This window comes from Gastrolobium bilobum, unplaced genomic scaffold (genome assembly GCF_033153095.1).
Source record: "Gastrolobium bilobum isolate Gb01-03AN ecotype WA unplaced genomic scaffold, APGP_CSIRO_Gbil_v1 utg462379, whole genome shotgun sequence".
Lineage (NCBI taxonomy): Eukaryota > Viridiplantae > Streptophyta > Magnoliopsida > Fabales > Fabaceae > Gastrolobium > Gastrolobium bilobum.
Window position 1 is genome coordinate 1 of NW_026899859.1, and position 12,175 is coordinate 12,175.

The window sequence follows — 12,175 nt, forward strand, 5'->3', positions numbered from 1 at the left end:
GCTATTAATTTTATCTATGTGGAGAAAATATAAGCATTTATATGTTGGTTTCTGTCTTGATGCTTTGAAGAAAAAGTGTCTACAATATATGCATTTGAGTAGAGCATGGCTTGCCACACAACCTTTTGGGGCACAAAAAGGACAGCACCAGGAATGCTGTTGATTTGGTAAACCAATAGTCATCCTCGACCAGTATAGCCATTACTCATTCAATTAGTAGATGACGATGACCAGACTGGTCTATCGTCACTCTATGTATATATTATCTTGTACTGAATTGACTGGTTGACTTCTCATACGGTCTTTAGTCAGGTAAATTTCTTTTATATATAATCAATCAATTGTTGTAATTAATGGGGCATTGTAATTCCTTTAACTTCTATATTTTGTACGAAGCATGATATAAATAAATTTTCCCTTATCTAAATTCTTATGTGTATAATTAGGAAAGAAGATTTTCTGTCCTGGTATCTTCTCTTCTATCAAGCCAAACCAAGGATCATGTTAATCACGGTGAGTACACATACCTTCTGAAGTTTATAGTAAAAAAATTGTTAAGTTTCCTGGCTTTACATAGTGATGCATTCTTATATAGTAGTGCTGTTTTCTTTTTTAGATCGAAAACCCAGAGGCACACTCTTGCCTCATGGAAGTATGAGACTTAAGCAGCGTTAACCTGCAATAAGATTATTAGTAATTCTCTTATCTTATATTAAGAAAGCAAATGGAGAGAAACTGAAAACATTGTCGGTCATACGAGATTATTAATGTCTAGATAGTGATGATTTATTGTGGCTTGTCTCGATTTTAATTGGGTAGTCTTGGATTTGGGCAATAATGCTTAAGCATAATAAGATAATATGCTAGTCTTTAAGTTTTGAAAAAACTTGAAAGACTGGTAGGTTTACCAGTGTGAGAAAACCTATTTACCAACATCTTTAGGTTGTTGAAAGTGGATTTATAGGTTATTTTCAAACAAGGGATTTTTACATCGGAAGTAATTTAAATAAACATTAACCAAGAATGCTCCTTGTGACGGTAGAAGGATGTTATCCACCACCTAAAAGATAGCAAAGCGTTAGAAGAAGAAAAAGGGAAAAGAATGCAGGAAATTGGAACACCAAACATATTTTTTAGAAAACATGACATAACAAGAAAAAGAAGTAGAAGGAAGGAAGTTATGGATAGTTGCTATATTTCTTGATATGGATGACTGAATTCTGAAAATGAATATAATGCAAGTTAATTGCTAATTTAATAAGCAAATATGCAGCCATTGTACTTTTTGCCCCAAGATTTTGTTTACCATCTATCTTGATGTATGCGATTCATATGTGGCAGTTGCTAAAAAACGTTGGTCTTTGTCATATTTTCAACTTATTTATGAAACGGTTCTAGTTACAAGTGTGCTTTAAGAATAGGAGCAATCCAACGTCTTCTTCAAAATGGTCTGCTTACTGCTGATGCAATCAACAATGCTGATGAAGAAACCATCAAGAAATTGATTTACCCTGTATGTTCCTTGTTTCTTTTAAAGATATTGCCTCCCCTGTGATTCAAATAGTTTGGATTTAGTGTCAAGTTAAGGAATCTTATGAAGATTCCTGTATTTCCTTAGCTTGCACTTTATGGTGTCAATTTCTTTTAAGTTTATGCTTGTTTTGTGATTGTATTAATTGAATCTGTGATTGAACCTATGGATATTCTTTTTTCCAGGTTGGGTTTTATACAAGAAAAGCCACTAACTTGAAAAAAATTGCAAATATTTGTCTCACGAAGTATGATGGAGACATACCTAGCTCAATTGAGCAACTACTCTTACTTCCAGGCATAGGTCCTAAGATGGCTTATTTGGTATGTGTAATAGCTTTTATAATTCAAACAGTATGTTTTATTACTTTTCTGAAGTAAATTTTGTTAGTGGCACAATAGGTTATGAATTGTGGATGGAACAATGTCCAAGGTATATGTGTAGATACTCATGTCCACCGCATTTGCAATCGGCTTGGTTGGGTGTCAAGATTGGGCACAAAACAGGTTTCTTTTAAGTTTTGTGGCATCACATTTTATGTATGGGGTATTATTACCTAATTTATTTGTTCTGACTAATCCTCTTCAATTTGCTAGAAAACTTCGACACCTGAAGAGACAAGAGAGGCACTGCAACGGTGGCTTCCAAGGGAAGAATGGGATCCAATAAATCCTCTATTGGTATGTATGTCCAAATCCTACTTATAAACAATTTGCTATGTATGGCAAATTAGTGTAAGATAGGATTCACTTCAGACACAGATTGTGAGTGTGCCCACTCAACAAATTTTTCATTTTGGCTTCTTATTTCTTACAACATTGTAGCATATTAATGTCATACTCTTTTGTGGCACAGGTAGGGTTTGGACAGACAATTTGTACACCTCTACGACCTCGTTGTGGAGAATGTGCTATAAATGAGTTATGCCCATCAGCGTTCAAGGAGACCTCAAACTCAAGCCCATCTTCCAAGTCCAAAAAGTCCACACTCAACAAGAAGCTTTAACCTAATTTGTTCTTTTGGATTTGGGTTACTTTTTTTTTTGGGTCTCAATCAGCCCCACATCTAGAGATGTATATTTTGTAGAAATATTCGTACTTAACATTGGAGGGCAAGAGGATCTGAAACCTGGTTTTATTTATGGAGACTTGATCTTTTTACTTTCTCATCTTTATTTATTTATTTTTTGGCAGATTCAACGTTCAGGGATTATGATAGGGATTCAAGAAGAAAAAGAAAAATGCACATTTTCATTTTTCATTTGTAGATCTTACGACGATGTGAGCCTGGGGCATTGAGCTGTCCTTGTTAATTATGATCTATTTACTGACATAATTAATCGCTTGATTGATAAGTTGTTTTTAATTTGAAAATATATTTAGCAAAAATTTAAACTTTTTTTTTCCGGATACATGATAATATAAGGTTTGAATTTATAACATCATGCAAGAATTTTCAAATCCCTCACCATTAACATGTTCACTTTTTAAATATTATAACTAACTATATCAAAATTTATATGATTTTAAAAGAAGATATATGGATAGTTTTATATTATAAGGCATGTGAAATAAAACTCAATTCAAGCAGGTGAATAATAATATTATAAACTAATTATTTTTAAGTGAACGCTTCATCGTGCTATAATTAAAGCATGAAAATGGTCTTTGTATTGAAATTTAACTTTCTATTAAAACAGTAGGAACAGTAAAATTTGAAGTGCCGAAGCTTTAATATATAAATTTTTTAATATGTTCCAGGACCTTCATGATTCTTCCACTGAAAAATTGATACCTGAGCCAATTTTTTTTTTCCTTCTCTTTTCTCTCTCCTCACCCTTTTCTCTCTTTATCTCATCTCAATCCCACCAATTTTTTTTTTGCTCTCGGAGCACACTAACTTTGGTCCTAATACATGTCGTGAGTCAACTCCTGGCAATCTTTTTTTTTTCTCTCCCGAAATCATGATTTCCAAGAATATAATGAAAAAATCATTTTTTCAAAAATATTATCAAAAGCTATTTACTAGGTCAAAATATTATCGGAATTTTATTCCAAAAAAAGTATAAAATATTTGCAACGAATGAGATTCTAAGAATACCACCATTTGGTTGTATTCTTAGGTGACATTTAAAAAAAAAAAATTATACACAAAATAAAATTATGGAAAAATCAGATTTTTGAGAAAATTTTCAAAAATCTTATAACAAACACGGATAAATAAGGACTTCCATCTCTTCTGTCATATCCGAGTGCAAAGACACCGGAAGAAGCATTGGTACATATATTTGGTGAAGCTAGAAGAACAACTCCATCCATTCTCTATTTACCACAGTTTGATGTTTGGTGGAAAACTGTGAGTACATATATTAATTATCTGCACCTGTATGCTAAATAAACTGATTTGTATGTCTGAAATTTATATCTCATTCAGACTGGTTTCCTGTTATTGTATTGCTGCTTTAATGCAACCTGAGTTTGATTGGATTAATAATCTTGCAGGCTCATGAACAACTCAGAGCTGTTCTCCTGACTTTGCTAGAAGAATTGCCATTTGACTTACCTATCTTACTACTCGGGACATCCTCAGTTGCACTTGCTGAAGTAGAGGAAGTCCCTCCTTCAGTTTTCCCTCATCGCTCAGTGTACGTTTGATCTAATTTACAGCAAATATTTGATACGAGTTCCAAGCTAATGTTTATTTTTCTTTATACCAGCACTCTGGCTTTATGCAATTTTTTTTTTCTAGATTTGGGGTTTTTTGTATGTTGGAAATTAGTAGTGGAGTTCAACACGAAGATTTTTTTCCTTAACAGAAAAAGTCTTAAGTTTGCTTATGTAGAGCGACTGTTTTTCATTGTCAAAGTTACCCTTTGTAATTTTTCTCAAAATCATAATTTATTGAAGGATAGATCAGTGGTCTACATCACATTACTTTTCATACATCTCTACTACTATTAGTTAAATGTATTTTGGAAAATTGAACGAGAGGTAAAAATCTCAGCATTGCAAATGCTAATGCTTCCTATCAGTATTAAGTGCCCTTTCTTTTTACCAAAGTTTCTATTGTTGCTTATTCTTACAAGTATTTGAATAACTGTAGTTCAAAGGCTAAGGCTGAAAATTTCTAAGAATGTTAGTTGAGTATTCTTATTCAAATCTGAAAAGTATTCCTCACGCCTGGGCTCTTGTTTCTGGTTATATGCTCACCCTCTATTTCCCTTTTGAACAGTTATCAAGTGAGCATGCCATCTACGAAAGATAGGAATTTGTTTTTCAATCATTTAATAGAAGCTGCTATGTCAGTATTGTTGGAGGGAATCAGCAAGAAATCCCAGGATACAGGATGCCTTCCTGAACTTCCCCAGGCACCAAAATTGGCTAGTGGTCCGAAGGTATCTGAGCTAAAAGCAAAGGTGGAAGCAGAGCAACATGCACTTCGGAGATTGCGAATGTGCCTTAGAGATGTTTGCAATTGGTATGTCAACCTATGCTTAATTTACAATTGTTGGCTTCGCTTGGCACATTGATACTGTTAGAAATATAATATAAAATCATTTATGTGTCTTCATCTAATAGCTTAAGTTTTTGGGAGAGTTGGCTATTGACATGGTATTAGAGCCTCTTATGATCAAATGATTTAGAGTTCAATCCTTGCTGTCTCATTTTACTTATAAATATTGTTAAATTTCTTAGCACAAGATAGGTGGATATGTGTGTTGTCCATCTTCAAGCTCAAAGGACTGTTGCGTGATGGGACATGTTAGAAATATAATATAAAATCATTCATGTGTTTTCACCTAATAAAAGCTTTTGGAAGAGTTGGTTCTTGACATACACCTTTAATTAAATGCATGCAGCCTCTCTCTCCCCCCTCTCAATATATTTTTTGTTTCCCTTTTGCAGGATATTGTATGACAAGCGATTTAATGCCTTCCATTTTCCAATCTCAGATGAAGACGCACCTAATTATCGCTCAATCATACAGAACCCAATGGACGTGGCTACCATCCTGCAGCATGTTGACAACGGGCATTATATTTCATGTGTTGCGTTCCTGCAGGACATTGATCTTATTGTTTCCAATGCAAAGGCATGCATCCTGCGCCTTAAGTTTTTTAAATTTTGCTTGGGTTGGGTCCTATATATGTATAGATGATCGTTCTGTAACCAAGTACAATTAGGGCTGAGCTAAATTGGTTGAAAATGCTTCATATTACTTTTAATATTTAAAGCATGTCGCAAGTTTGATCCTTCTTTCCACAACTCAGGCTTACAATGGAGAGGACTACAATGGCACCAGGATTGTCAGTAGAGCTTGTGAGCTTCGCGATGCGGTGTGTGGACTTTCTTTTGTCTTAAGGTTTACGTTGGTGTTTTTTATGATTATTGTCTGGAAATTGCTCCTGATCTTATTCCTTGTTTTTTTTTTCAGGTGCATGGGATGCTTTCACAGATGGATCCAGCACTAGTTGCATACTGTGACAAGATTGCTAGCCAAGGTGGCCCACTTCATCTTCCTGATGAATTAGGGTATTCTACCTTCCCTGCTACTCCTGTTGTACAGCTGGGTACTGCTACTAGAACGAGTGCTCGACTTCGCCATGTCCAACCTGAGGTTAATATGGACCAGAGTTATGACGTATTGAAGCGGAATAAGAAGATCACGGATGTTGTGCATGCAGGTATAAAATGCCTTTGCAGTATGAATTATTTCTCAAATGTATGACGGTTGTAATACAAATGGTTTCTTTAAATGTCATTTATACATACTAGTATTGCTGTTTTGCTATCGTGATTCTGAAACATTAGGAAGTTATACTAATTAAGAAAAGCAATAACGAAGATGGAAGTGTGAATATTTTGACCAGAACCGTTCTTTTGGTCTTAAGCATGGGTGAGGCATGATAGTGTTGACTTAGAGAGGCATCTTTAAGAATTGTGGATTCTCTCTATACTTCTTCAAGTTGTTGCTTGTCATGCACTTGTTTTTATATGATTGATTATGCTTATAAACAAAATGATATTGGTGTTACTTGATTTCCAATGATTAATTTCTTGTTCACTTTTTTCATTCTTCCTGTAAACTTCCTGTTAAAATGCTGATTTTGAAGTTTTTTTTTTTTTTTTTTTTTTCTCAATTGGGTTTTATAGCAGAAGACAAGTCACAAGATTCTGTACCATCAAAGTCTTCCCAGGAGCATCACGCAAATGACGTAAATTCTGAAAGGCTGGACCCAATGTCAATTGATGCAAATGTGCAGGGAACTTGTACAAATAGCCTTGCTGATAGCAGCAGTTTTGATGATGTCGCAATGCTAGATGGTGACTTTTCAATACAAGAGGAGTCTGTCAAGCAGCTTTTTGTCAAGCAGCTTTTTGTCAAGCGTATTGAAAATTACAGCATTCCACAACTTGAAAGGCTTTACACGAGAATTATGAAGGGCGTTTTTGAAACCAAAGATAAAGTAACGAATGATGATATCAAGACTTCGGTTTGGGTGTTTTTATTGAATTTTGTAGAGGATGATGCAAATTTCCGACTAATCGGTTTTCCCTTTCTCCCTTGATGATTTAGGTAAAGGAAAGATTTTTACTGTAAAGTCGGGAAGATTGTAATTACAGAAGATTGTAATTACAGGATTTTAGGATTAGATGTCTCTGCAGACTTGCGAAAGCCTAGAGCTTGAAAATGTTAGCCAGAGTGAGCTAACTTTTTTTATTGCTCTCAACTACTAACTACCATGTCCTACTGTAAAGTAAATATTTTTATGTTCACTAGCATATCGCTCATTTTTTTAAATGCCAATTATTCCATTTATTTCAAAATAATTATAACTTCCAGAGGTTCTAATTTGGGAAAAGTGAAATGAAAAAGCATTAATAGAGTAAGAAGGTAATATAAATAAAATTATTTAATAAGTATTTTAATTTGTCAAATATTAAACGACAATTTATTTGACCAAAAAAAAAAAACGAAAGAATTCGAAGGTTTTATTGTAATCATTTAAATAAAATTCTACTTTTTATCACTGACACGAATGATGCCGCTCATAAATAAGGAATGAGTGACAGTGGTGTGGATTCTTTGGTGGTGTAATTGTTAAATTTTATAATCTTAAAACTACACAAATAAGATTTATTCTTCATTCATTGATATTAATCTAGTACTCATTTTTTTGTCTTGGATAGAACGTAATGCTTATCAAGAATTTTTTTTATTAATAATAGTATATAGACATTTACTACAAAATCAATATGTAATGAATATTTGAGAACTTTCGATAGATATCGATGCTAACTTTTTTTCTTTTTTTCAATAACTCCTTTTATTCACTTGCATTCATCAGTAACAAAATTCTAAATTTGTATTGAATAATGACACTGTAGGATTATTTATTATACGTTGGTCTTTTATTATAATTTTTGGACAATAAATTGTTTACCCCCTTTTCACCAAGTATATGGGTGATTTATTGACTATTGCTAATTTGGTCGATTAGCTGTAAAGAACGGGCATTAATCCCATCTAAACTACATTAGGTGAGTTTAAGGACTACCAAAATAAAAAATAACAAATTCTTTTTTAATAAAAAATTAGAAGAAAAAAAATACCAATATCAGGAAATTTTGCACGTGGGATATGTTGTGTGTGCAAGAACTATTCCATGTGACACTCAAAACATTAAATATTTATTTAGATTAATTGGAATTGGTATTTTTTATATTTCTTTGGTAAATTCTTGCTGAGTTTTAGCATGGTGGCAAACAATTAGCTCACATGTCAAACATTAATTGAAAATCCCTGTTTCACAATTCACACACATCCGGGTGTTGATTCCAATACAACCATATGAACAGTGCAGTTTTCTTCACATTGTTATTGTACAAGAGAAAACTAGGAACCAAAAGGGAAGCATTGAAGCATGCAATTTCTATGCTTCCAACACTATTGTGCTTATTTTGGCATACTTCTTAAGTTAGTCAACATCTGAGCAGCAGATGATTCTCTTGCTTCACGGGGATTGGAACACACCTTACCCCCACATGAACACTCAAACTCCACTCCTTTAACAGTTACATTAGCTTGGAATCCACCTTCAAATGGAACACTTGTTAATAAGTATCATAAGGTGAACAAAAAAAGTACACTGATATGTGAAATGATAAAATCTCAATTGTATCTCATTAAATTTAATTAAAAAGGTATACTGTTAATTGTGCATTACTCAATTCATGAGAAGAATTATGCCGCTGATGGATTCAACTTCTAGATTAGATACTCTTACCATCTGATTGAGATAGATGATAAGTTGGTAGGACCCAGTTGTTTTCATGACATACACCATCTAGTTCCTGCACGATTAACAGAATTTAAGAAGTACTTGTTTTTAATGAAGATAAACGGGATGGTTGGTATGTGCTGCTAATTAATAAGTTATATTCTAGTATGTTTCTTAAGACAATAGATCACTCCCAAATATATATATATATATATATATATATATATATATATATGGGACCGATATTCTTATACTGGTGTAAGAGTTAGAAGTTTTACATTCAATCTTGACCATTGATCCACTTGTATCCAATGGTTCACATCATTAAAAAATTTGAACCCTTAGATATAAGTGAGATCAACGGACAAGATTAAGAGTGTAACTTACACTGGTGTAAAATGATATATATATATATATATATATATATATATATATATATATATATATATATATATATATATATATATATATATATATGGGCTTAACATTTCTGCAGCTGCCGTAGATAGTGTTATCTACAGCTGAAGCAAAAAAGTGGGCCCCACGGCTTTTTTAAAAAAAAAAAAAAAACTCAGGATCCGATGCCGTATCCTAGGATCCGGACGCGGATCCTTGCTTGCTGTAGGTACAGCAGCTGCAGAAATCATTTTTGTATATATATATATATATATATATATATATATATATATATATATATATATATATATATATATATATATATATATAAAGAAAAGAATATATCACAGAACAGAGATAGGTAACTAATATGTCAAATGGGGCTTGCCAAAGATGTATACAACACAAACTGAAAAAGGTTAAGATCCCACACTGCATTCTTTTTTTTTTTTATACAAGAATAGAAACAGCAGAAACAGACAGAAATTAAGACATAAAAATAAAAAGATTAGCCCTTTCCTCTCCAAAGATGAGAAATGTCCATCATGTCGCCCGGAGAAGAAGCTTCAACGAACCAGGAGGCTCGTCGAAGATAACATTATCTGGTAATCCAGAATTATTGAGGGGAAAGTTAGCTAAAAAATCAGTAAAGCTGTTGGCTTCTCTAAATGCATGTACAACCAAAACCTGCCAGTCGGGATTAAGAAGTGCTCGTATCTGAGTCACCAGACAAGACCCGCGAGTTGCATCACCACATTTGGTGAGCAAAGCAACCACCGAAGTGGAATCGCTCTCAATAATTAAACAACGCCAACCTCTCTGCCAAGCTTTACTCCTATTTGGGTATAATATATTTGGAGACTTGCATGGATTAATAACCTCTCCATACTCCACCATAACTTAGTTTTCGTTGTACAGTAAAAATGTGTCCAGCTGTAAGGACGAAACCACCCAATACAAATAGTTTTTAAATCACTGTATTCTCGTATCAGTATTGAATCATATATTCATGTCTGTGCCAGAAATTAGCAACAAAAGAGAATAATATACCCAATACAATGCTTCCAAGAAATTAGCAACAACCATTTGATATTGTGTGCACAGCACTAAAGAGAATAATAAAGCATCGTATATGTGGTAAACTATTTTCTCCTTTGGTATCAAATGCCTGAAATTACTTAGTGATGGCTTCAATGCACCATAACTACAAACACCAATATATACCTATTATATTGATAAATAACCCAACAAAACATATTTTCAAGTTTAGCGTAGTCATAAAAAAAATTCAAATGTAAAAACTAGTAAGTAAACAGAACATGTCTTGCCTGGCATGGATTTTGCAAGATAAAGACAGCCTCTGACAATTTTTTCCTCTTAAAAGATACGCTTTGTTGTCCACACGTCCTTTCTTGATTCCTTAACCATATATCATTACAACCTTCTATAATGGATTCTACCATTAATTCATAGTCATCTTCCCCATCTACTTTTGTCATGACACAAAAATAAAATCAATGGTTGTTCATATTTCACTTGGACAAAGACTAAACAAGAAAGGGATAAATCACACTTTACGTAAGTCAATTATTGTCTCAGGCTCTAAGCCTAGTAGCAAAAACTCGCCAGGATTGTACATTGTAGGATTGAAAAGATAGCATATAACTAGTGCTATGCAGTTGTGAATCTTCTGATGCAAAGGTAAAAGAGCTGGCGAGTGGCAATCATAAATACATAATTTTCAAATAGCAAATCCAAGATCTTCAAAGAAGAGCCTCAGTTTACGGTTAGATTAAGTTTGAGATGATCTTCATAAGTCAGATAACCAAACATAAATCGAATGGAATTCAAATTCAAGGATAAACACTATCAATAAATTGCTTCTTGCATCTAATATGCTTGTTGAATTTATAATATCAGGATTTTAAAGTTACATGCTTGTCAAATTGATCAAATTCTGACACCACTCATTCCCTATAAAAAAATTTATGCTAGTTGAATTCATTAGACCTGGACAATTCTCAGTACCGCGGGGGGACACCCCAAGAAACAAACACAATAAAGAGAGAAAAAAAGAAGGAAAAAGTCAAACTGATAGAAGAATGCACCAGAGAAAAAAAATAAAAAATAAAACACACAGTGGATGGAAAACATACTCTTTTTGTCCCGATTATTTATTTATTTATTTTTGGCATTTAACTAGATTCTTGATTGAATTTAATTGTATGATATCCCAAAGAAAATGAATCATTTGTTAAGATGCTATTGAAAAAAGGTGTTGCTTATTGGAATAAGATCTATATCATTAATAGTAAACTGTTTTTTTTAATAAAATATCTTTTGCATATTTTTCACAGCTGGTGGTTTAGGTCATGGCGCGGCCCATGCCGTGTTCTTCTGCATCAGCCTTTTGACTCCTTCATTTGGTCCTGCTACATATTTCATTGACAGGTGTTCACAGGTTCCATTTTTCCTTCTTTCTGGTGAGATTTTCCCCGCTTCTGGTTATAATATTCATGTATATAAATGGCACGAGATTCTACAGCTTCAAAATTTTGGAAATTTTTGTACCTGAGGCTTAACTGCATTTTTATTTCATTAATGTGAATCTATAGAGATGTATTAGAGTTGGGATTAGAGTTGGGTTTAGAGAATAATGAAGTGGACGTTCGTATTAAGCCTGAGTTCTTGTTCATAAAAAACAGTAGCTGGGATTTTTGAATTTATATAGACATTGTGTTTTTAGTATTTCATTTCTTTCATCCAATTACTTTACCCTTTTTTTATACATTGCAGCAATTGTTGCTCTTGCCTTTGTCACAATCCACACTTTCTCAATGGTCATTGCATTTAATGGGTACGCTGAGGGGAACAAAGTGGACCAATATTTTGTTCCCATTGTTCACGTTGTTGCAGGAATGGTGGTAAAATCTCACTCTTTGCAAACATAATTTTATGCACTATAA

At 33.4% G+C, this 12,175-nt stretch overlaps 2 protein-coding genes across 2 annotated transcripts; both read left to right on the plus strand.

Moving 5' to 3' along the window:
- Window positions 1-276: 276 nt before the first annotated feature.
- On the plus strand, window positions 277-2,640 carry LOC133293972 (endonuclease III homolog 1, chloroplastic-like; the record flags this gene model as incomplete). The annotated part of the gene is made up of 7 exons (XM_061492609.1): window positions 277-312; window positions 447-513; window positions 1,422-1,513; window positions 1,717-1,854; window positions 1,933-2,037; window positions 2,128-2,211; window positions 2,387-2,640. Coding segments are annotated over 7 exons (672 nt in total), but the record flags the coding sequence as incomplete, so codon positions are not given.
- Window positions 2,641-3,070: 430 nt separating this feature from the next.
- Window positions 3,071-7,275, plus strand: LOC133293971 (ATPase family AAA domain-containing protein At1g05910-like). Its single transcript, XM_061492608.1, has 8 exons — window positions 3,071-3,077; window positions 3,756-3,886; window positions 4,033-4,175; window positions 4,763-5,008; window positions 5,437-5,623; window positions 5,802-5,867; window positions 5,966-6,215; window positions 6,685-7,275. Exons 1-8 carry the CDS (start codon window positions 3,071-3,073, stop codon window positions 7,098-7,100), a joined length of 1,446 nt encoding a protein of 481 aa, XP_061348592.1. The 3' UTR covers window positions 7,101-7,275.
- Window positions 7,276-12,175: the final 4,900 nt, after the last annotated feature.

Coding starts and splice junctions, on each gene's coding strand:
- LOC133293971 (XM_061492608.1), top strand. Junction 4,176..4,762: donor GTTTTCCCTCATCGCTCAGT/GTACGTTTGATC, acceptor CCTTTTGAACAG/TTATCAAGTGAGCATGCCAT. Junction 5,009..5,436: donor CTTAGAGATGTTTGCAATTG/GTATGTCAACCT, acceptor TCCCTTTTGCAG/GATATTGTATGACAAGCGAT.